The 27,070-nt window shown below is 38.4% G+C and overlaps 1 protein-coding gene across 1 annotated transcript in view; it reads right to left on the bottom strand.

Annotated features, from left to right (window-relative positions):
• The window catches only part of RALYL (RALY RNA binding protein like), a 767,040-nt gene that overhangs the window by 147,121 nt on the left and 592,849 nt on the right, over positions 1–27,070 (bottom strand). The window contains exon 3 of the mRNA XM_065902672.1: positions 7,227–7,302. Within this exon, the coding sequence (XP_065758744.1) occupies positions 7,227–7,302 (76 nt within the window). The remainder of the gene's footprint in view (positions 1–7,226; positions 7,303–27,070) is intronic.

Raw genomic sequence — 27,070 nt, 5'->3', positions numbered from 1 at the left:
GCACATGTGAAGCAGCAATTTATGAAAAGTGACAACATTCTTCCTAGAGAATGGATTTGCTATTCATCATTAGGACTAGGTCTGATATTTATGGAGTGTTCACAAATGATTAATTACATTGCATTTACAAATAGCCTCTAATACAAGACATTTTTATTTTTATTAGTGTTATTTTAATGAATTGTCTGTCTATGAATTCATGGGCAAGACTGAAATAATTTTATTTTTTACTTCTTTTCCCCAACCCCAGACCTGAACTTTGAGAAAGAAATGGCAACCCACTCCAGTATTCTTGCCTGGAGAATCCCAGGGATAGAGGAGCCTGGTGGGCTGCCGTCTGTGGGGTCGCACAGAGTCGGACACGACTGACGCGACTTAGCAGCAGCAGCAGCAGACTTGAACTTGCTGCTGCTCATCATGCTTTCTTACTCCTTTAGGAGAATCATATGGTCACCCCCCATACCCCCCAGTTGCCTAAGCTAGAAACCTGGGACATATTTGTAACTCGCACTCATCCTAACACCCCATTTCCAGTCACTCAACATTTTCAACTGGCTCCTTGTTGCCGGCAGAGTAAGAGCCGGATTCCTCTGTGTGGTCAGCAGTCACAGAGGGGTGCCTGAGCCACCGCACATGGTGATCCAAGAGGTGTGTCCCAGTCCTCGGCACCAACCGCCGGCTTCCTCTCTGCGATTGTGCCCGCGTGTTCTCTGCCTGGCATGCCTGCCCTCGAGTCCTTTGTCTGCGGAGTGAGTGCCTGCTTCTTCAGAAGGTGGCCTAACTGTTAACCAGGCTTTTCACTGCCTGTCCACCAGGCAGAACCTATAATCATGTATTCCCTCATAGAACTGTATGTGTCCTTCATGTATGCTCCTTACCTATCTGTGTATCTAACTCATGTATATGATATTAATATACTGAAGTCTTATTATGCTTTTTAAGAATAGCATCTCTGTGTACCGTGATAATCTAGCACAAGTGATATGCTTAGTGAAGGTTGGCTAAACTGAGAATCCTGTTAGAAGTAACAAATCAAAGCAATGCCTCCATGAATATCCCATTGTAAATACTACTTTGTGGTTGATGATGCAGATAAAATGCACATAAGTGAAGAAAAAAAATCTAATGGCAGATCACTGACATCCCCAGTAGAGGAAATAGATGGGGAGACACAGTAGTTTAGGGCACAAAGATCAATCAGAGGTTACTCATAACCATAAAGATGGTTTCCTTTTATTTCATCATGCTCTCTCCTTGCCCTGCGGCCTTTGCATTTTCTGGATCATTTGTCCAGAAGAGCAGCTACCTCAGTGCCTACACCATAGTAGACACAGAAGGAATATGTCTTGTATGAAAGAATGAATGAACAAATGAAACTATTCTAGCTCTTTAATTATACAGATGAGGAAAGAGACCCGAAGATGCAAAGAGTTGCAAAGTAGAAACCACCCTTCTTCAAGCTGCCACTGTATTCCCTCCACTGAACACATTGCTCTCATCTCAATTATTCCGTTTTATATTATCAAGAAAAATGGTACAGCTATTACATCAGGTAAAGAACTTGAAACTCAAAACCTGGGCCCTGTGAGGACACAGATCAGTGGCAACTCTTGTTGTTATGCTAAGTAGAGTGTACAGGCTCTCCTTTGTCACCTGTTGGCGAGATATTCATGGACAGAAACATAATTGATTATTGGTTTTGGTGGGCAGAAATCTCTGTGTTTTAGAATTTGCATTGTTTATATGGTAGCAGGTGAGTAAACACAGGGAGTTGTGCTGAAGGTTGAGAACCTTGACTTGAAGGTTGGAAACCAGAGTTCCATTCCTAATCTTGTTACCTTTCTCCAGGAAAATCCTTTATTGACTTGGAAACTTGGTTTTCTCATCTATGAAGCAAGGCACACAATACCAACTTTGTCGTGTTCTGTGGTGAACCGATGAATAATGACTGTGAAATCACAGTTGGTCTACATAAAGTAAGGTGTTATTATTATTAAGCTTATGTAAGAATGAGGGCATGTGTATAAAAGGAATTCTGAACTGCACGTTCATGCTCTTTTGTTCCCTCTGTTATCGTTTTTCTTGCAATTTCAGAATGTCTCAGCCTTCTTTTGTGTAAACACATGAAACTAGGATAAATAAGCATTTCCCCTCTAATGTTTTGTATACAAAATATCAGATTTAAATAAACTTCTGCTTCTAAGTCTTCTGAATTCACAAGTCAACACAACTTAGAAAAATAACAGTTAAAAAGACATTCGTTTCTTGTCATAAGCTTCTATTCCCAAAAGAAAACCAAAACACTCCAAGAACAGGGAAAATGTGAAATTAACATCATTGCACAGATAGTGGAAGTTCTTTGATGAGAAGAAAAGCCATTGGCAGCTTTTTCTGATAATAATTGAAATTATGATGTTTCAAAAATTCTGCATTAGCTGGAAATCTGTGCATACATTTTAAAATCTATCTGATTACAAATTATTTACACTTCTCAGTTTCTTAAACATTGTCCGTTACCTCTAACAAGGTACAGAAAGCATCATTTGGCATTTGTTGATGACTTCATCTCTGAGTTTTATTATCAGTGCTGCTTTATGGCCAATTACCAACATTTGATAAGTCCTGTAGCTTTCTCTTTTTCTATAAAAATGTTTATTAAATGAAGTAAAAGGGCACGGCCTAAATGAAAAAGCAATTATGATATATTTCCAGTGTGTCTTTTCAGATTACTGATGGTCATACCTTAGAGATCTCTGAGGCATTAGGCGTGAAAAGGACCTTAGAATTCATCTAGTTCTGACCCTGTTACTTTACAGTCCGAGAAATGAAGCTGTGAGTAGCTGAAAATGAGATAGGCTAATTTTCAGAGAACAAAGGCAAGAACACAGCTCCAAGCTATCTTTTGAGGGCTCTTCATGCTATAGTATATCAGAATATAATCGATTTTGATATGCATAACTCAATTCTCCTTTATTCAAATGATATCAGGGAAAAGAGGCCTCGCTCACCACTTACATTAGCTCTTCGGATGTGGGCCCTGACGAATGAAGATACGTATCTGGGGCAGGGCCAAATAAATTGGATGACAGGCAATCTCAACAGTGTGGAACAATTGGCTAAGTCTAACAAAAGGGGATTTAACAGAGATGCAGAGTCAGCACTTAGATTACAAAAAGCAATGGCAGAAGTACATGAAGTGGGACATATAGCTTAGCAGCAGAACATTTTTTTTTTTCCCGAAAGTGGCTGTTTTTAAAGAATCAGTATTTTCATGAGTTTAATCTTGACATCTTCTCCAAATCAGTTGAATTTTACTTAACCAAACAGAAGTCTATATAGAACAATACAGTCTAGTCTAAGTAAGTGTGTTCTACTCCATCCACCTGAAATTGAGATCATAAGCAATGACACTAAATTGGGGCATGTAGAGGAGAAAGACCAGACAGTTAAACTGACTCAGATTCAGGTACATTAGGAAAGATTAAAGGAATCAGTTAATATCTCTCTAGAAAAGAGAAGGATTTTACTTGTTTTTTGATGAAATAGAGGTGAAAGAAACACATTCTTTGGAAGAGAGAGGCTGAATGATCTGTTGGGAAGAAGTCAGGACATGGCATCAGAAAGCATGAGCTTGATTATTGGTGCCATCATTTACCAACTCTGTGGACATGAGTCTGAGCAAACTCTGGGAGTTGGTGATGGACAGGGAAGCCTTGCATGCTGCAGTCCATGGGGTCACAAAGAGTCACACATGACTGAGTGACTGAACTGAACCAAACCATTATTTACCAGTGGTATGACCTAGGGAAGATTTCTAAGAAATGGCACATCAGGTTCTTGGTCAGCAAGATGAGAGTAGCACCATCTACATTGCAGAATTGCTGTGAAAATTAATTAATATATATGTAGTCCATGACATGCACTAGTCAGCAAATATTAACCTTTTGTTAGGTAGAGTCATGAGAGATTTTTATTAGATTTTATTAGAGGAATATCTTGTAGAAGGGTTGCTTAAGTGAAGATGAAAAGGTTAGGCCAGTTCCCTACCAATGTTCCTTGATATAGATATACCACCAGCATTTTGCTGTACTTTATATCAGTAAGGATTTTTCTTCAGAATATTTGATTTTTTACAGGTTATATTCTCTTTTAAAACTGTAAGAATTTTTACTACTACAAATCATAAAATAAACCACTTCAGCATTCTTGCCTTGAGAATCCCAGGAACAGTATGAAAGGCAAAGAGATATGACATTGAAAGATGAATTCCCCAGATCCACAGGTGCTCAGTATGCTACTGGAGAAGAGCGTAGAAATAGCTCCAGAAGGAATGAAAAGGCTGAGCCAAAGCAGAAAAGACATCCAGTTGTGGATGTATCTGGTGGTGAAAGTAAAATCTGATGCTGTTAAGAACAATACTGCATATAAACCTGGAATGTTAGGTCCATGAATCAAGGCAAATTGGAAGTGGTCAAACAGGAGATGGCAAGAGTGTATGTCAGCATTTTAGGAATCAGTGAACTAAAATAGGCAGGAATGGGTGAATTTAACCCAGATGACCATTATATCTACTACTGTGGGCAGGAATCCCTTAGAAGGAATGGAGTAGCCTTCATACTCAACACAAAAGTCTAAAATGTAGTACTTGGGTGCAGTCTCAAAAACGACAGAATGGTCTCTGTTTGTTTCTGAAGAAAATCACTCAATATCATAGTAATCCAAGTCTATGCTCCAACCAGCAATGCTGAAGAAGCTGAAGCTGAATGGTTCTGTGAAGACCTACAAGACCTTCTAGAACTTATACCAAAAAAAGATGTCCTTTTCATCATAGAGGACTGGAATGCAAAAGTAGGAAGTTAAGAGATACCTGGAGTAACAGGCAAGGTTGGCCTTGGAGTACAGAATGAAGCAGGGCAAAGGCTAACAGAGTTTTGCCAAGAGAACTCACTGGTCATAGCAAACACCCTCTCCAGCAACACAAGAGAAGACTCTAGACATGGACATCACCAGATGATCGACACTGAAATCAGATTGATTCTTTTCTTTGCAGCTGAAGATGGAGAAGCTCTATACAGTCAGCAAAAACAAGACTGGGAGCTGACTGTGGGTAAGATCATAAATTGCAAAATTCAGACTGAAATTGAAGAAGGTAGGGAAAACCACTAGACCATTCGGGTATGACCAAATCAAATCCCTTACAATTATACAGTGGAAGTGAGAAACAGATTCAAGAGATTCAATCTGATAGAGAGAGTGCCTGAATGATGAATGGATGTCCATAACATTGTACCAGAAGCAGTGATCAAAGCCATCCCCAAGAAAAAGAAATGTGAAAGGCAGAATGGTTGTCTGAGGAGGCCTTACAAATAACTGAGAAAAGAAGAGACATGAAAGATGAAGGAGAAAAGGAAAGATATATCCTTCTGGATGCAGAGTTCCAAAGAATAGCAAGGAGAGGTAAGAAAGCCTTCCTAAATGAACAACGCAAATAAGTGGAGGAAACAACAGAATGGGAAAGGCTAGAGATCTCTTTAAGAAAACAAGAAATACCAAGGGAACATTTCATTCAAAGATGGGCTCAATAAAGGACAGAAATGGTATGCATCTAACAGAAGCGGAAGATATTAAGAAGAGGCAGCAAGACTACACAGAAGAACTATACAAAAAAGATCTTCATGACCCAGATAATCATGATGGTGTGATCACCCACCTAGAGCGAGACATCCTGGAGTGTGAAGTCAAGTGGGCCTTAGGAAAAATTACTATGAACAAAGATAGCAGAGGTGACGGAATTCCAGCTCTGGTATTTCAAACCCTAAAAGATGATGCCGTTAACATGTTGCATTCATCATGCCATAAACTATGGAAAACTCAGAATTGGTCACAGGACTGGAAAAGGTCCATTTTCATTCCAATCCCAAAGAAAGGCAATGCCAAAGAATGCTCAAACTACCACACAATGCACTCGTGTTACATGCTAGTAAGGTATTGCTCAAAATCCTCCAAGCTTTAAAATACACGAATTGAGAACTTCCAGAAGTACAAATTGGATTTAGAAAAGGCCGAGGAACCAGAGATCAAATTGCCAACGTTTGTTGGATCACAGAAAATGCAAGAGAATTCCAGAAAAACATCAACTTCGCTTCACTGACTATGCCACAGCTTTCGAATGTGGATCATGACAAACTGTGGAAAATTCTTTAAGAGATGGGAATACCAGACCACCTGACCTGCCTCATGAGAAATTTGCAGGCAGGTCAGGAAGCACCAGTTACAATTGGACATGAAACAACAGACTGGTTCCAAATTGGGAAAGGATTATATCAAGGCTGTATATTGTCACCCTGCTTATTTAACTTATATGCAGAGTACATCATGAGAAACGCTGGGCTGGATGAAGCACAAGCTGGAATCAAGATTCTCAGGAGAAATATCAATAACCTTGTGGCAGAAAATGAAGAGAAACTAAAGAGCCTCTTGATGAATGTAAAAGAGGAAAGTGAAAAAGCTGACTTAAAACTCAGCACTCAAAAAATGAAGATCATGGTATCTGGTCCCATCACTTCATGGCAAATAGATGGGGAAAAATGGAAACAGTGACAGACTTTATTTTCTTGGGCTCCAGAATCACTGCAGAGGGTGAGTGCAGGCATGAAATTAAAAGACATTTGCTCCTTGGAAGAAAAGCTATGACAAACTTAGACAGTATATTAAAAAGCAGAGACATCACTTTGCCTACAAAGGCCCATATAGTCAAGGCTATGATTTTTCCAGTAATCATGTATGGATGTGAAATTTGGACTATAAAAAAAGCTGAGCACTGAAGAATTGATGCTTTTGAACTGTGGTGTTGGAGAAGACTTGAGTGTTCCTTGGACTGCAAGGAGATCCCACTAGTCCATCCTAAAGGAAATCAGTCCTGAATATTCATTGGAAGGATGGATGTTGAAGCTGAAACTCTAATACTTTGGCCACCTGATGTGAACAATCGACTCATTTGAAAAGACCCTGACGCTGGGAAAGATTGAAGGCGTGAAGAGAAGGAGACGACAGAGGCTGAGATAGTTGGATGGCATCACCGACTTGATGGACATGAGTTTGAGTAAACTCTGGGAGTTGGTGATGGGCAGAGAGGCCTGGCGTGCTGCAGTCCATGGAGTTGCAAAGAGTTGGACACAACTGAGTGACTGATCAACAGATTCATAAAATAGTCCTTGCTTACTCACCTGTAAAGTGCAGAAATGGGCCTCTTATTTCCAGGTTTTGGTCTGTATGGTTTTGGTTCTCCTGCCATATTGATATCTGAAAATATAAAATAAAATAGCGCTGATTAAGAAAGTATTAAACCTGTTGTGAAAATAAATCATGAAATCGCATTGTTTTGTTTTTATGTATAAAATGTTATATGTCATTCATTTATTCACAAGTGTTTTTTGAGCACTTACTCTAGGCCAGGCTCTGTTTCAGCTATGTCATGTACCAAATGGGCTAGATCCGTGCCCTCGTGGGACTTATCTTCTATGGGGAAGGAGGGGATAGATAGTAAACCACAAACATAACAAATAGGAAAACGATGTAACATATCAGAAGGTGCAAAGTACAACGAAAAAAGCAAATATTGGACAAGGTAGAGGGATCAGGAATGCTCGCTAAAACTAGAAAGGGAGAATGATTATAAAGCATACTCCCATAAACATTAATTTAAATAAAAGCAAGAGGCAGAATGAGATATCCTACTGATTTGCAGTTTTGCCTGGAATGTCTCTGTATAGACATTTTCATAGAATAAAGCTTTGTTCATGAAAGGAATTGTTACATTCCCTTTGGTAATATCTTCTCCACTTAAGCAGAGAAGTGTTAGAAGGGTGGGATTATAAAGCATAGAAGGTTTACTGAGGGAAAAACACAATGCATATTCAGTAACCGGCGTGTTCAATTACAGAGTTCTGGAGAGATGTGAGGGAAAGTACAGGACGTCACTTGCTTTCAAGAACCAAAACTATAACAGTCTCTAAGATAAGACAAGAAGATGCCTAAGTTAAGTACATGACGAGACAGCATTTGCATCAATTACCAACCTTAATATTTTTTAAAAATGTGTAAAACTGTTATGAAGTTGGGTGATAAAGGTTTGGGAAGTGATATAAACTATTATATTTAATAAAGTTAACATTTCCAGAGGATGATAAAAAAGAAAATCTAAAGGAGGTGAACTTTAAGAAAAGCTTTGAAAGAAGTGAGGGACATCATTTGGACAGAAAAGAAAGGCAAAGTTCTATTTCTCATAAGTGAAAAACGAAAGTGACAGTCGCTCAGGTTGTGTCTGACTCTGCAACCGCATGAACTGTAGCCCGCCACGCTCCTCCATCCATGGGATTTTCCAGTCAAGAGTACTGGAGTGGGTGGCCATGCCCTCCTCCAGGGGATCTTCCTGACCTAGGGATCAAGCTCAGGTCTCCTGCATTGCAGGAGAACCAAATACAGGAGACTACATACACGGTCTGGAGATGGATGAACCACCCATCAGTAAAAGTAACCAAAATACCTAGATGGAAAACGATGTACCTCTTTTAAAGAAACTCATATTGGCGTGTAGATGAGTTACAAGGCTGTGCTAGTTTCTGCTGGATAACGAAATGAAACAGTCATGCGTATACCTCTGTCCACTCCTTGTTCAGGCTGTATTCCCATATGGGTCATTGCAGAGCATTCAGTGGACCTCACTGTGAGTACAGCAGGTCCTTGTTAGTTATTGATTTTATATATAATACCGTGTAGATGTCAATCCCAGTCTCTCCACCTACCTGCCCCTCTTCCCCCTTGGTACCCACAGATTTGCTTTCCACACATCTGTGATGCTCTTTCTGTTTTGTAAATAAGTTCATTTTACACATTTTTCAGATTCCACATATAAATGATTTCATATGCTACTCATCTTTCTCTGTCTGACTTACTTCACTCAGTACGACGATCTCCCATTCTAGTTAGGTTGTTTCAAATGGCATAATGTTATCTCTCTTAAAAAACACATTGGGCTAACATCAACGTAAGGCGCTCACAGAAGCCTGTATCTGAGTGGGCGTGGCAAGCCAATGGAGATGGAACACTGAACCCGGCTTGGGTTTGAGGACGTCTGCCGAAACCAGAACTTGAACTTTAGTTCTCACATCCTTGGGAATCCCAGGGGACAGGACGCAGGGCCCATGTTAAAGGATAGGAAATATATGCTCATCTAATTCAACAGCCATATGTGGGGAAATCCTTAACTAGGAAGAGAAGGAAGCCTCTGCCCCCTCCCAAAGAATATCAATATAAAATCCATACTAAACACCATATTCAATACTGGGTTACTGGGCACATTTTCTTTAAGATCAAGGGATTTACTATCACCATCTCTGTATAACATTGTACTGGATATTGTAGACATTGAAGTAAGACAGGAAAACAATATCAGAAATGGGAAAGAAGAAATTAAACTGTCATAATTGCTGGTAACGTGTGGGTCCAAAAAACTCTGAGGCACCCACAGATTGCTACAATTAAAAGAGAGTTTTATAAGTTCCTTATATTCAAAGCCAATATACAAAATTTAATTGCATGTTCCTACGTAGCAATACATAGTTAAATACATCATTTTAAAGGATGCCACTTACGTAACATACAAGTACCAAGGGATAAAATATATTATAAAATTTGAAAGATGTTTATGAAGATATAACTGTATTGGGAGATTTTACAGTTAATTTACATAAAAAGAGAATTTGGAAGGCTTGATAAATAAATATCTCAATTCTCCCCAAGTTGATCTATTGATTCTACGTATTTACAATAAAATCCCCAAATATTCTTTTCATGTCTGTGTGGTATTTGACATGCTGATTCTAAAATTTATATGATAGAGCAAAACATCAAAATAGCCATAATATACTTGAAAAGAAAAGCTGGCAAATTTGCCTTATCAGGATTTACTTTAAAGCTGTAATAATGAAGACAGCAGTTTTGATACAAAAAGAGAAAACAAACCAATGGAACAGAGTGGAGAACCCACAAACTGACTTCACACATATGAAATACTTAAATTATGATGGAGCCGGCTCAGCTGACAAGTGAGTAAAAGATAAACTTATGATGCTGTAACAATTGGTCATTGGTTATTATTGGTTACTGGTTATTGTAGCAAGGACAAATATGAAATTGGACCTCTAATTTCATCATACAGAAAAACAGATTACTTATTGGATCAAAAACCTAAATGTAAGAGGCAAAATATAAAACTTTTAGGAGGAAATATAGCAGGATATCTTTATGAGATCAGAGTATGGAAGGATAATCTTAAACCAGACATAAAGAGCTCTAGCCTTAAAGCATAAGAATGAAAAATTCTACTGTGTTAAAAATCAAGTGTTTCTGCCTATCCAAGTCATGTTAAAAATGAAGAGTCACAAATTGGGTAAAGAAATCCTTCATGAAGGATTTGTTTCAGGAATATATAAAGCATTCATGTAATAGGAAAAAGAGACAAACAAGCAAATAGAAAATTGGGCAAAAACTAGTGAAGGCACTTTACAGAAGAGGAGATATGAACGCTGAATAAACACACGAAAGTATTCTCAACCTCAGTAGAAGTGGTAAATGCAAGCAAAACCACAATGACATGTAACTGATACCCACTGGATTTGCAATAGTTTGCAAAGTCTGACAATATCACAAGTTAATGAGGCTTCGGAGCAAGTCCAACTTGTATACATTGTGACTATAAGCATAAATTAGTAAAGTTATTTTAGAAATAATTTAGTAGCTTATAATGCACATAAAACGCTAAGTCCTATGAACCAGGAGGCGTGCACCTATAGAAACTTTTGAATGTGTGTGTCTTATAAGAGTGTTTATTGCAGTACAGTAAAAAAATTCATGGAAAAGCGCAAACATCCATTGGCAGATAACTGGATAAAAGAATGTTGTGATGTATTTACACACAAGCATACTACAAAGCAGTAAAGAGTAGGGGGTAGAGAGAGAGAAACACTGAGCTATCGGCAACATCACTGAGGTACTGATGAACCTCAGGAACATAACACCGAGCAAAAAGATGATACCCTGGACAAACAGTCACAGACCGAATCCTTTTATGGTAATAAAAACACAAATTTAAAAAATACGTTGCATAGGAATGAAAATATGTGCAATAAAACTAAGAAAAGCAAGCAGAGATAAGCAAATGAGTTCAGGATGAATGTTGCCTCTAAAGGGGTAGATAAGGGTATGAACGGGACTTGTGAAGGGTATCTAAAGGACTTCAAAGTCAATCATAATGTACTATTTCTTAAACTGGATAGAGGAAGTAAGTTTATAATATAGCATCACTCTGTATAACTTAAATATGTTATAAATTTTATATAAATATTAATTTTCTTCATATATTTAAATTTAATGTCTATCCAAAAAATTAATTTGTATAATAATTAATGCAAAATTACAAAAGAAAATGATAACAAACATGTTAAGCTGTGTGTTGATAAATATTCAGGTCAGGGCAGAGAATTTTGGTGAATAAGGGTTTCAGTAGAGATGGTGAGTGGGGAACTAGAAGAAAAGAGCTGTTGGGAGGATGGATTACTCGATGAGAGGTTATTAGAGCCTCCAGTTAGAAATTTTCATCTGGTTTGAGTGAGAAATAACTTTGGATTGTGAGTAAAAAACAGTCCTGAGAATGAATGAATTAGGAAGACACTGACTCTTGTATAATTTGGAATAAGGCCCAACAAAGATCTAGGCTATCTAACCCTTCACATATGACAGAGTTGGAACAAAAAAGTGAGTGAAGCAAATGAAGATTTCTATTATTTTTATAAGCTCTGTAATGGTGGTAGAGGTACATATCCAGGCAATATCATTAGACACACTGTTGTATTTCTATCTTAGACTTCTTTACTTTTGAACTGAAAACAAACAAACAAAATTCTCATAAGTAAACTAAAAAGACTTGAGACTTAAGACTATCAAAGCAAGTATTGTAACACTGTATATCACACCTGTGTAGAGACACCACCCCCCCCAACCCTGTCCAGGCGTAGGGACAGTGCAGCTAAACGGAGTTAAGCTTTATCTGTGCCTAGGAGATGACTTCCCTGGTGACTCAGACGGTAAAGAAACCACCTGTGATTCAGGAGACCTGGGTTTGAGTCCTGGGTGGGGAAGATCCCCTGGAGAAGGTAATGGCTATCCACACCAGTATCCTTGCCTGGAGAACCCCATGGACAGAGGAGCCTGGTGGGCTACAGTCCATGGGGTTGCAAAGAGTCAGACATGACTGAGCAACTATCGCTTTCTTTCAGGGGATGACTAGAGACACCAGACCTCTACATGGAGGGAGAAGAGGTATTTGCACTTTGTCATATGACATTATGAGCCTCGGTAGGAACCAACTGTGAAGCTTATTCAACAGATCCTGTATCTATTTTGAAGTTTTAATGTTTCAAATGAGCATGAAAAAATGTGAAAAAATTCAAATGAACTCCAAAATAGTCCTTATACTATTAAATTTCAATTGAAAAATACCCTGTTGGGTTGCTAACTATATCTTTTCACAGTAAATTGCTTGAAGTATATTAAGTGTTCCAAAATCTAATCAATTTTCTTCTTTATTTTTAAACTAAATAAATGAAGCTAATACCATGAGAGAAATATGCTATAAAGTCACAGAACTGAAAAAAAGTCAATGAGCTGAACCTATTCTGGTCTGAGGTAAATGAGATGAGGCAAATGGAGACAGGTACCGTTCCAAAGCATCACCCCTGAAAATGATATCCGACACGCGCAAATATATTTATTTGGCCAACTCTTGTTAGGGTACTACTAAAGGCGATAGTAAAAGCGTTCCATAATTTGATGCTTTGGACTCTTGGGAAGATACCTCCAATTCTAAACCCAAACAGATGTGATTCTCCTTTGCACTCCCCGTTTTACTTCATTACATCCTTCTCCCAGAACTGACCACTGAGCGTTTGTCCCTGAGGCTTTGGACGTCTAAAGGGCAGTCACAGCTCAACCTCGCAGTCCCATCAGTATCCTGCACAGAGCTGTCGGTGTGGTAGGTGCCCTAGGAGTCCACGGGCTAACCAAACCCACACACGCCACAAGATGCGTTCTTGCATCGGTCGCAATGGGCCCAGCCAAACACGCTTTGTCATGGCATTTCCTAAAGTGGTATTTATCCAAACAATGTTTTGGAAGGTGTTAATAAGTATGTTGCCAAACAAATAAGTCATGGTAAAATAAATTTGGTATAAATGTAATAATATTTCTCTTTCTCAGATATTTGTAATGCATATTGAAGGAAACAAATTCTGGAAACAAGAAACATCTAATAGTGTTTAACTCAAATGCATATGAGAGAGAGAAAGACATAAGTTTTTGGACAGCAAAAAAGATGCTAACATCCAGCAAAACAGAATGCCTCTGAAGGCTGGTTTATGAGATACCTTGAAATATATTCAAAAATGTTTCCCATTTGTTTCTTTGTTGTGTTTTCAATTTGGAATATCCCCATTTGAAAAGATAATTTAACATTTTAAATTACACTACTACAATAAACAAATACTCGTTATTTATCCCTGCCAACAGTGATCCCTGATGGCATCTGTTATTTCTAGAGAAATTTGTGCTTGATTTTGAAGTGACCTCTAACTGATAATACGGCATCCACATTATCAAGGGTGTTTTTTGTTTTTTTGTTTTTTTTTGTAGAGGAGGAAACATGAAAAGAGATATTTTCTAAAGAAATTAATTAAAAGTAGCACCTTTACTCTTGGGATTGTTTTGTGTTTGTTTCTTTCCTCAGGTTTAAATAAAAGTTTAAATAATTCAGCCATGGCCTATAGACTGCCAGGAAAAGTCATTCAGTCTTTTATTATTCACATTTGGAAGATTTAGGGATTCATTACTGTTCCATTGAATAAAAATTCAGGAGGTAAAGAAAATAATCTATTTGACAAGTGAATGCATAAAACCATACGTTACCCGAGTATAAGCAGTATACCGTTAAAAAGTGCTTTTGCAGTTATTATTAGTTCAGAGCCTCAGAACCATCGTGTGAAATGAGCAGAGCAGGGGTCTTTATTTCTGTGTCATCTATATAGATGTTTGAGACATTGAGAAATTAAATGGCTTTCCTAATGACATCGTCAGCTCGTTTCACTCCCGTCTTTATTATTGAGCGTGGCGCAGGTGCCAGGCCCTGAACTAGTAGGAGAGGGGTGCCCTGCCCCTGCCCCCCGAGAGAAGGCTGAGACTTGGGCACTGCACCTGACTCACGTTCTAGAACTTTCTGTACGATAGCATCGCTCTTAACCAGACTTCGGATGCCATGTTTTTTAGCCACTTAAACCTGGTTTGGCTGTGGAAAGACCTGTAAAATAATACATTCTGAGCCCCCAGGAGCTTGGCATCACTGAGGAAGATGTATGATAAAGGAATGCTGTAGGGAGACTTGGCTGGCAGCAGTGGGGAAACACACCTGGCTTTCACCTGAGCTGCTGGCGATGTCTTGGCCAGGCAGGCTCACAGCCCTACGGTTTGATGGGGCTGCCCCAGAGTGCTTCTGGTTTAGTTGCTAAGTCATGTCCGATGCTTGTGCCCCATGAACTGTAGCCCCCCAGGCTCCTCTGTTCATGGGCTTCTCCAGGCGTGAACACTGGAGTGGGTAGCCTATCCCTTCTCCAGGGGATCTTCCAGACCCAGGAATCAAACCCGGGTGTCCTCTGCATCGCAGGCAGATTCTTTACCAAAGTACTTTTACTCTGAGAGAAAAATGCACCAGATTTGCAGAGGCAAACGTATGTTCTAAAATATGACCATTTGAAGCATTTTAAGCCGAAATCTGAGAGTGGAACCAATTCTGCACAAAAGTAAATGGCTTTCTAATCTTGTTGTTTTTCCCTTCACAGAATCAAAGCTAGTTTTCATACTTGATATATATCCTTAATAGTATGCTAAAATATTCTCTGTTATGGGAATGAAACTGTAGTCTAATTTTATCGGGTAGTCACTGAATTGTGACCGTTTTAATGAGCCTTTGGATCTAGTTTCATAAATTGGCTCTGACACAGCTCTATGGCAGGCTGGCCTCTGTCATTAGAATGTGAATGCAAGGATCACTGGTTGGCCAGATTCCCATCTGTTACCAGAAAACACCCTGACGCTCCCAGGCCCCATCTGCAAGGACAAATGAAAAGGGAAACTTGAACTTATCACTAATTAACTGGTAAATCTGATCCTTGTATGTGACGTACTCAGATACAAACTGCTTTTAACTCCAATAGAAACTGAAGTAAAAAAAAAAAAAAGTAGGCATATATACTTGGATCCTTATTTTTATTTATGTCTATTACTTCCAATGGTTATATTATGAAGAAAATAGAGATGATACAAAGCATTCATTTTCATTGATCAAATAATTATTGAACGTACAGAATGTGCCAGGAACTGTGCTAAGGATTTGGTAAACAGATATAAATATTGTCTTTGTTCCCAATTTTAAATGAGAAAATACTTCCATAGGTGTTGAGGGAAATAATATCAGTAATAATTATTAGTGGAAAACATTCTCAATTCTATTTTTACATTGATATGTGTAAATATATTAGCCCAAATATTTTCATAGGTACTGTCTTTTTACCATTCTTAGAGTACTTTTCCTGACATATTTTTTTAAATAAGTTAAAACTTCTCTAACATGTCTAATGTCCTTTTGACTGTTTCAGCAAATGTAGATGCCATTTAACTACAAGCATTCTCAATTTCTTTTCATTCTGGTATAAAATACAACTATCTAATTATAAAGGAAGCCCCATCAAAAGGCTCTTCTGCCAAATTGAGTTATTTCAAAGCATTGCATAGAAAAATAAAAATTAAATCATGTATATCTTTATAACATTCATTGTTTAATCTACTCCAGTCCTTTGCTTCTGTAAGAATTTGTCTTTTCATTTGTGAGATTTTCTTTTAATAATGGAAATTTTTAAAAACTCAAAATTTGAATTTTGTGAAACATTCCAATGAGAGGTTTCCAATTACTTTTGAGCAAAATGTAATCAACATTAAAAGGAGTTGCAAAGTAGTTCTTCAAAAGCTCAAACATTTCTAAAATTCCAGTGACGACAGGTGGCAAAGGGAGACTATCTGGTAACATACTTATGCTGTCTTTTTAGTTCAAAATAAAATTCATCAACAAAATTTTGTAGTCTGGTTTTCTGACTATATAAACATAGTTCAGTTTAGTTCAGTCCCTCAGTCGTGTCTGACTCTTTGTGACCCCATGGACTGCAACACGCCAGGCCTCCCTGTCCATCACCAACTCCTGGAGTTTACCCAAACCCATGTCCATTGAGTCGGTGACATCATTCAACCATTTCAGCCTCTGTCGTCCCCTTCTCCTCCTACCCTCAACCTTTCCCAGCATCAGGGTCTTTTCCAGTGAGTCAGTTCTTTCATCGGGTGGTCAAAGTACTGGAGTTTCAGCTTCAGCATCAGTCCTTCCAATGAACACCCAGGACTGATCTCCTTTAGGATGGACTGGTTTGATCTCCTTGCAGTCCAAGGGACTCTCAAGAGTCTTCTCCAACACCACAGTTCAAAAGCATCAACTTTTCTGTGCTCAGCTTTCTTTTTTTTTTTAATATTATTTTATTAGTTGGAGGCCAATCACTTCACAACATTTCAGTGGGTTTTGTCATACATTGACATGAATCAGCCATATAGTTACACGTATTCCCCATCCCGATCCCCCCTCCCACCTCCCTCCCCACCCGACTCCTCAGGGTCCTCCCAGTGCACCAGGCCCGAGCACTTGACTCATGCATCCCACCTGGGCTGGTGGTCTGTTTCACCATAGATAATATACATGCTGTTCTTTCAAAACATCCCACCCTCACGTTCTCCCCCAGAGTTCAAAAGTCTGTTCTGTACTTCTTTGTCTCTTTTTCTGTTTTGCATATAGGGTTATCGCTACCATCTTTCTAAATTCCGTATATATGTGTTAGTATGCTGTAATGTTCTTTATCTTTCTGGCTTACTTCACTCTGTATAATGGGCTCCAGTTTCATCCATCTCATTAGAACTGATTCAAATGAATTCTTTTTAACGGCTGAGTAATATTCCATGGTGTATATGTACCACAGCTTCCTTATCCATTCATCTGCTGATGGGCATCTAGGTTGCTTCCATGTCCTGGCTATTATAAACAGTGCTGCGATGAACATTGGGGTGCATGTGTCTCTTTCAGATCTGGATTCCTCAGTGTGTATGCCCAGAAGTGTCCTACTCTCACATCCATACATGACTACTAGAAAAATCATAGCTTTGACTAGACGGACCTTTGTTGGCAAAGTAATGTCTCTGCTTTTTAATATGCTGTCAAGGTTGGTCATAACTTTTCTTCCAAGGAGCAACCGTCTTTTAATTTCATGGCTACAGTCACCACCTGCAGTGATTTTGGAGCCCAAAAAAGTAATGTCTGTCAGTGTTTCCATTGTTTCCCCATCTATTTGCCATAAAGTGATGGGACTGGATGCCATGATATTAGTTTTCTGAATGTTGAGCTTTAAGTCAACTTTTTCACTCTCCTCTTTCACTTTCATCAAGAAACTCTTTCGTTCTTCTTTGCCTTCTGCCATAAGGGTGGTGTCAACTGCATATCTGAGGTTTCATCTGTGTTATTGATATTTCTCACAGCAATCTTGATTACAGCTTGTGCTTCTTCCAGCCCACCGTTTCTCATGATGTACTCTGCATATAAGTTAGATAAGCAGGGTGACAATACACAGCCTTGATGTGCTCCTTTTCCTATTTGGAACCAGTCTGTTGTTCCATGTGCAGTTCTAACTGTTGCTTCCTGACCTGCATATAGATTTCTCAGGAGGCAGGTCAGGTGGTCTGGTATTCCCATCTCTTTCAGAATTTTCCACAGTTTATTTTGATCCAACAGTCAAAGACTTTGGCATAATCAATAAAGCAGGGATAGATGTCTTTCTGGAACTCTCTTGCTTTTTTGATGATCCAGCAGATTTTGGCAATTTGATCCCTGGTTCCTCTGCCTTTTCTAAAACCAGCTTGAACATCTGGATCTTCACAGTTCATGTATTGTTGAAGCCTGGCTTGGAGAATTTTGAGCATTACTTTACTAGCATGTGAGATGAGTGCAATTCTGTGGTAGTTTGAGCATTCTTTGGCATTGCCCCTCTTTGGGATTGGAATGAAAACTGACCTTTTCTAGTCTTGTGACCACTGCTGAGTTTTCCAAATTAGCTGGAATAATGAGTGCAGCGCTTTCACAGCATCATCTTTTAGGATTTGAAATAGCTCAACTGGAATTCCATCACCTCCACTAGCTTTGTTTGTAGTGATGCTTCCTAAGGCCCACTTGACTTTGCATTCCAGAATTGGGCTTCCTTTGTCTCTCAGCTGGTAAAGAATCTGCCTGCAATGCAGAAGACCTGGGTTCGATCCCTGAGTTGGGATTTTCCCCTGTAGAAGTGAAAGGCTACTCACTCCAGTATTCTGGCCTGGAGAATCCCATGGACTATATAGTCCATGAGGTCACAGAGTTGGACCTGACTGAGAGAATTTCACTATATAAACATAAAATATTTATAAAATGTGATACAGCTCAGTTTTTATAAATCAGTAGAAATCACATGATTGCATTTGTTTAATGTAATTATATGTTGTTTATGTAACATAACCAACTCCAAATGTATTTTAATTTGTATGTATCCTAAATTACTAAGATCATTATACCCCCACTCTGTATTCCACTCAAAGTTGTATTCAAAGTATCACTACAAAGGTCACATTATTTTATCTTCAATGCTGAATTTTTAAACTAAATTTAAACCATCATTCACATACAATGTCAGCAATTTCACAGTCATCATTTAATAATCAAGAATAAGGGTTTTTTTTACAAATATGTATCTATTATTATAAATGTTTATTGATTTTCTTTTTTTGTTCTTGTTTTTGAGATTTCTTTTCATTCTAAACTTTTGATTGTATGTTGGAGTATAGCTGATTAACAATGTTGAGATAGTTTGAAGTGGACAGCAAAGGGACTCTGTCATACATATATACATGTATCTATTCTCCCCCAAGTAGTCATGTATGGGTGTGAGAGTTGGACCATAAAGAAGGCTGAGCACCAAAGAATTGATGCTTTTGAACTGTGGTGCTGGAGAAGACTTGAGATTCTCCTGGACTGCAAGGCGATCAAACTGGTCAATCCTAAAGGAAATCAATCCTGAATACTCACTGGAAGGGCTGATGCTAGAGCTGACTCATTGGAAAAGACCCTGATGTTGGGAAAGATCGAGGGCAAGAGGAGAAGAGGGCGACAGAGGACGAGATGGTTGGATGGCATCACCCACCCAGTGGACAAGAGTTTGAGCAGACTCAGGGATGCAGTGAAGGACAGGGAATCCTGGCATGCTGCAGTTCACAGGGCTGCAAAGAGTCAGAGACGACTTACCAGCTGAACAGTTCTCCCCCAAACTCTCCTCCCATCCAGGCTGCCACATAACCGTTAGCGGAATGTCCAGTGCTATACTACAGGCAGTCATTGGTCATCCATTCCAAATATAACTACAAGGGTTCTGGTTTTAAAGTAAATATCTAATGCACATAAGTAAATTAACTTATGGCCTTTTAAAAGTTATGAATAAAATAATTAACTATTGCTATGTAAAAGTCTTTAGACTAGTTATTACCGCTAGAAATTGCTCATAGGATGAGAATCCAGGATGATATGTGATTCCTCAAAAAAAAAAAAACCACCTTATTTTTCCCACCAGACCTGGTGAAGAGGCTGGGCCCAGTCTCACGCCCATTCATAGTAACCCCTGCTCCCCCGGATCTGGTGGATGTGCTCATCCAGGCCCGGAATGGCTGTGCTGCTGCCCCCATACCACTGATTCTGGCAGGTGTGCGCATGTCACGCCAAGAATCCCACTGAATGCCTCGCATTTCTGGGCCCCACGAGACTGAAACACAGACAGAGCCTGGCACCAAAGCACTGCACAGACCACAACGCACGCCCAGCCTTCCAGGACTGCTCCTCCCAGACGGGCGGAGACAGCAGTTTCGTCTTATACACAGAACAAAAAATTAGGCAACATGAGGATACAGAGAAATATAGTTTGAATAAAGAACAAGAAAAAACTACAGAAAAAGACATTAATAAAATGGAGATAAGCATTTATTTGATAAAGAGTTTAAAGTAATGGTCATAAAGATAATGAATTCAGATAAAGAATGGAAAACGTGGCAACATTTTCATCAAAGAGATAGAAAATATAAGCAAGTTCTGAGGCTTTGGAATGGAAGAATATGATAGCTAAACTGAAAAAGACACGAGGGAGATTCAACAGCAGATTGGATGATGAAGCAGAATGAATCACTGGACTGGAAGACAAACCAATGAAAATCATCCAGACAGAGCTACAAAAAGAAAAATTAATTAAAAAGTCAAAATTCTTTAAGGAAACTTTGAGACACCATCAAGTGGAATACATTCTCGTTATAGGGTTCTCATGAAAAGAACAGGAAGAGGAAGTGCCAGCAAACGTATCTGAAGAAATAATAACTGAAAATTTCCCCAACCTGAGGAAAAATATAGATATTCAGGTGCAGGAAGCCCGAAACATCGCAAATAGAATGACCCCAAAGAAATCCACACAAAGAAGAATTGTAATTAAAATTGGAAGAGTTAAAGAGACATCAAAAATATAAAACGTGATGGGGGGAGTAAAAATGTAAACATTTAGAATGTGTTTAAATTTAAGTTGGTATCAGTTTAAAACAGGAGCAATATGTGAGCCTCTCAGTAACCGCAAAGCAAAAACTCATAGTAAATGCACAGAAGAGAATGCGGAAGGAATGTAGACAGAACAAGCAAGAAAGCCTCCAAACCGCAGGAGAGAGACAGGGAAGAAGAAAGAAGCGAGAGCAACTAGGAGAACACGTCTTTACCATCCCAGCCACCAGGGGAGCAAACAGACACCAAATGTAAACAAAACGCCAGTGATTGTTTTATTTTATTTATTTATTTTTTCAGTGATTACTTTAAATGTAAATGGGCTAACTTCTCCGATCAAAAGTTAGAGTGGTTAAGTGAAGAAAAGAAGGAAAAAGAAAAAAAAAACAAGACTCACACAAGACCCATCTACGTGCTTTTTATAAGAGATTCACTTCAGAAGCAAAGACACACAGAATGAAAGTGAAGGGGTGGACAAAGCTACTCCAGTCAAATGGAAATGAAAAGAATGCTGGTGTAGCTGTACTCATATCAGACAAGTAGACTTTAAAACAAGCATAGCAATAAAGGACAAAGAAGAGCATTATATTATGGATAAAAGAGAAATCCAGTAATAAAATATAACATTTATAAATATATATGCACCCACCACAAGAGCACTCAAATACGCCAAGCAAATATTAATGGACATAAAGGGAGAAATTGACAGCAATGCAACAAAAGCAGGGTCTGTAACACACGACTTGCATCAATGAATAGATCAAGCAGATAGAAAATAAATAAGGAAACACAGACTTTGAATGGCACACTAAACCAGATTGACTTAATAGATATAATCAGAACATTCTGAACTGGAAAAGGTGCAAGTATGTGGAGATTAAAAAAATATGCTATGGAATAATCAATGGGTTATCAAAAATCAAAGAAAAATAGAGAATACATAGAGACGATGCAAGCATACAACATCTAAAATCTATGACATGGAGCATAAGTGGTTCTAAGACAGAAGGTCATTGCAATTAAAGTCTGTCTCAATAAAGAAGAGAAATCTAAGACAATATAACTCATTCCTAAAGAAATTAGAAAAAGAAAAAGAACAAGGCCTAAAGTCAGTAGAAAGAAAGAAATAATAAAGATTAAAATGAATCAGATGACTTCACTAGTGAATTCTATCATAACTTGGAAGATTTAAAACCTATACTTTTCAAACTCTTCCAAAGGATTGAAGAGGGGAGGGCCTCATTTTACGAGGCCAGCATTACTCTAATATTGAACCTGGACAACGTCACTACAGAAATTTCTTTAATGAACATAGATGCAAAATTTTTCAACAAAATACTAGCAAACTGAATTCAACAACACATTAAAAAGGTCATAAATCATAATCAACAGGGATTTATTTCAAGGATACAAACAGCATTCAACATTCCCAAATTAATCAGTGTGATACACCATATTAATCAGACAAAAGATAAAACTCATATTATCATCTCAACAGATGCAGGAAAACCATTTGACAAAATCCAACTTTTATGATAAAAGCTCTCAACAAAGTGAGTGTAAAGGGAATGTATCTCAAGATAATGAAGACTATGGATGATAAACCCACAGCTAACATCATAACTGTGAAAAGCTGAAAAGTTTTCTCTAAGATCAGGAACAAGGCAAGGATGCCCACTTGTTACTTTTATTCAACACTGTATAGGAAGTCCTAGCCAAGAAAAGTAAATGAAAGGCATCCAAATCAAAAAGAAGCAAAACCATCACCATCTGCAGATAACATTATACTTTATGTAGAAAATCTTAAAGACTCTGTCAAAAAAGCTGCTACAACCCTAAAGACTCCACCAAAAAGAAAACCCTGTTAGGACTAATAAGGACTTCCCTGGTGGCTCAGATCGTAAAGAATCTGCCTGCAATGCAGAAGACCTGGTTTTGATTCCTGGGTTGGGAAGATCCCCAGGAGAAGGGAAAGGCTACCCACTCCAGTATTCTTATCTGGAGAATTCCACGGACAGAAGAGCCTGGCAGGGTATAGTCCATGGGGTTTCAAAAAGTCCGACATGACTGAATGACTAACACTTTCATTTCACTTTTCAGAACCATATACATGAATTCAGTAAAGTTGTGGAATACAAAATCAACCTAAAAATCAATGGCATTTATATATACTAATAAAAAACTGTCAGAAAGTGAAATTAAGAAAGCAATATCATTTACATTTGCATCAGAAATAATAAAATTGCTGGTAATTCAGTTAAACAGGTAGGTGAAAGACCTATATTCTGAGAACCGTAAGACACTAATGGAGAAAACTAAAGAAAGTGCATATAAAGGAAAGGTATTCTGTGCTAATGGATGGGAAACATTGATATGGCAAAAATGTCCATGCTACCTAAAGTAATCTACAGATTCAAGGTCATCCATTTTAAGACTCCCAACAGCATTTTTCACAGAACTAGAATAATTCTAAAACTTGTAAAGAACCACAAAAGAGCCTGGTTAGGCAAAGCAGTATTAAGAAAAAAGAAAAAAACCTGGAGGTATCATGCTCCCTGATTTCAAAGTACACTACAAAGGTACAGTAATGGTATCATAATAAAAACAAGCACATAGATTGATGGATCAGAGTTGAGATCCCAGAAATAAACTCACAATATATAGAAAACCAATTTAGGACAAGGGATCAGGAACATGCATGTGATGGAGAAAGGACAGTCTCTGCAAAAACTGGTATTTGGAAAACTGGACAGCCACAGGCAAAAGAATAAAACTGGACCACTCTCTTAACACTACAAAGAAACAATAACTCCAACCGAATTAAAGGCTTGAATGTTGAGATCTGAAACCAGAAACATCCCAGATGAAAACAGGGGTTACCCTCATGACAATGTCAGCAAAGTTTTTGTGGATCTGATTCCAAAGGCAAGGGTAAGAAAAGCAAAAATAGACAGATGGGTCTACATCAAATGAACAGTGAAGGAGATCATCACCAGAATTAACAGACAACCTGCTAGATGGGAGAAGATATCTCCTAACCACACATCTGACAAGAGGTTAATATCCAAAATATATAAAGAAGTCATGCAGCTTAATAAAAAGACAAACACCAGGTTAAAAATGGGCAGACGATCTGAATAGACATTTTTTGAAAGAAGACATACAGATTGTCAACAGATACATGAAAATATGTTCATTATTACTAGTTATTGGGCTTCCCTGGTGACTCAGAGGTTAAAGCATCTGCCTGCAATGTGGGAGACCTGGGTTCGATCCCTGGGTTGGGAAGATTCCCTCGGAGAAGGAAATGGCAACCCCCTCCAGTATCCTTGCCTGGAAAATCCCACGGACAGAGGAGCCTGGTGGGCTACAGTCCATGGGGTCACAAAGAGTCAGACATGACTGAGACTTCACTTTCAATTTCACTTACTAATTCTTAGGGAAATGCAAATCAAAACCACAGGTCTGAGATACCACTTCAAGCCCGTTAGAAAGGCTATCATCAAAAAGATAGGAAATAACAAGTACTAAAAGCATGTGGAGAAGAGGAAATCATAAGACAACATTGGTGGAAATGTAAATTGATGTGGCCACTGTGAAAAACATTTGGAGAATCCTCCAAAGGTTAAGAATACATCCACCATATGATCCAGCTATTCTACTTCTAGGTATTTATCCAAAGAATAAAAAAGAAAAACTTTAGTTTGAAAAGATATATGTTCACAGAAGCTTTATTTATAATAGCCAAGCTATGAAAACAACCCAAGTGTCCATCAATGTATGAATAGATAAAAATGTTGTGTATATACACAATGGAATATTTCTCAGCCGTAAGAAAGAATGAAATCTTGATGTTTTTAACATGAGTAGACTTGATGGTATTATATTAAGTAAATTAAGTTCAAAAGATGAAAGGCAAAAATGATATGATGTCACTCATATGGAGTCTGGAAAAAGTGAACAAAGCAATATAAAAAACAAACTCATGGACGTAGAAACAGGCTGGTGATTGCTGGACTGGAGGAAGCAGAATGGCTGAAGGGCGTCCGGTGCGTGGAGATGGGTGGGGACTAGGCTTTGGGTGATAAACACTTTATAAGGAACACGCACGTCTCATCATAGCGTTGAACACCTGAAACTTATGTAGCGTATATACCAACTTTATCTTAAAAAGAATGAATCAAAATTATTTTAAGGGCTCCCCTGGTTGCTCAGTTGGTAAAGAATCTGCCTGCAGTGCAGGAGACCCGGGTTCAGTCCTTGGCCCTGGAGGACCCCCTGGAGAAGGAAATGGAAACTCACTCCAGTATTCTTGCCTGGAAAATCCTATGGACAGAGGAGCCTGGCAGGTTACAGTCCACGGAGTCGCAAGAGTTGGACAGGACTTAGCGACTAAACCACCACCAAAATTATTTTAGGGGAGGGAGGTGGGAGGGATGTTCTAGTGGGAGGTTTACTTATGGCTGATTTATATGGATGTTTGGGAGAACCCAACACAATCCTGTAAAGCAATTATCCTTCAGTTAAAAACATATATTTTAAAAAATAAATAAAAGCCATTTTAGTTGATGTATAACTGACATATAACTTCACAGTAGCCCCAGGTGTACAATATAATCATTTGATAGATGCATATATTGCAAAAGTATCATCACAATAAGTGTAATTAACATCTATCACCAGAAACACATACAAATTATTTTTTCTGATGATAACTTTTAAGATTGACTCTCTTAGCAACTCTCAAGTATATAATACAGTATTATTAACCATGCTGTACGTTACATTCCCGTGACTTATTTGTTTTATAATTGGGAGTCTGTACCTTCTTCACCTATTTCACCCACCCTCCACCACCCGACCCCCGCTCTGCAACTCTGACAACCACCAGTCTGTTATCTGTATCAATGATACAGAGATCAATGAGCATAATGCCATCAAAGTACATCCATGTTGTCACAAATGGCGACATTTCCTTCCCCTTTTTTTACCCATTCACTCATTGACAGACACGAAGTTTGTTTCACACTAAGTGAGTTAATTTTTTTAGCAAATATAAAAATGCTGCAGTGAAATAAGCCTGCAGATATCTTTTCAAGTTAAGATTTTTATTTCCTTTAGATACATACCCAGAAGTGGACTTGCTGGGTCATATGATAGCTCCTAATTTTATTTTTTTCCTCAAAAGGAATTCTTGATGTCTAGGTTAGGCATTTGTCTCAGGGTCTCAGAATTACAAATAATTGGTGGAATGTCTAGAATTTGGATTTAAATAAATATTGCTTATTAGTGACTTAGGGGCACTAAAGGAAAAATTTAATGTCACAGATATGTAGTGGGGTTAATAGTAATCATTTAATAAAAATATATTAAATTTTGGAGAATAGAGAAGAGTAAGTAACAAATAAGTTTCTGAATTATAAACTAATCTGCACAATATCTATGCAATGTTCTCTATCATTTTTACCATTTTATAGGTAATTAAATTTTAAGCAAAAGAGAAAAATAGCTTGCATAAGTCTACTCAGGTAATGTTCTCGCAAAACCCACATTTAAATTAGATTCTTTCTGAATCCAAAAGTACAGTCTTCAAACTATACCCCAATTATCTGTTCCTGCTTTATGGGTAGAAATTTTATGCTATTGTTCTTGGCAATCACAAAAGCTTGAGAAAAAGAACAGGAGAGATGCTTATCTCCACTGGATGTTGAATGACCAGAGCAGGCGGCTTGTTGCATGAGTTAGTAGCGTCTGGTGAAGGTCTCTGAGGGACAGGATCTTGAGTGCGTGCATTAGTGAAGGAGACAGATTCCAGGGACTTTATATGATAGTGACTGATCGTGACTGATTACCGTGGTAGCTTAAAATCCCACCTATGTCCATGTCCACAAACTCTTGCAAACATGTAGTAAGCTGAATAGTCATCCCCCAAAGGCATGTACGACCTGAGTTCCAGAACCTGTGACTATGTTACAATACAGAGCAAAGAGTAACCAAGGTGACTTTAAAATCGGGCGATTGGCCTACCTTACCTGGGTGGACGGAGTGTAATAACAGTGATCCTTAAATGCGGAAAAAGTTGGAAGGTCACAGTGACGCAGGGGGAGAAAGAATCAACCCGCTATTTTTGGCTTTGAAGATGGAAAAAGGGGACCATGAGCCAAGGAGTGTGGGAAGCCTTTAGCAGACAGAAAAGACAATGAGACAGAGTCCCCCTAAGCGCCCAGAAAGGAACACACCCAGCTGAGACGTTTACTTTTACCC

The sequence above is a fragment of the Muntiacus reevesi genome, chromosome 12 (genome assembly GCF_963930625.1).
Source record: "Muntiacus reevesi chromosome 12, mMunRee1.1, whole genome shotgun sequence".
Lineage (NCBI taxonomy): Eukaryota > Metazoa > Chordata > Mammalia > Artiodactyla > Cervidae > Muntiacus > Muntiacus reevesi.
The sequence above is the reverse complement of the archived record's forward strand: the minus strand, read 5'-3'. Positions and strand labels throughout refer to the sequence as shown.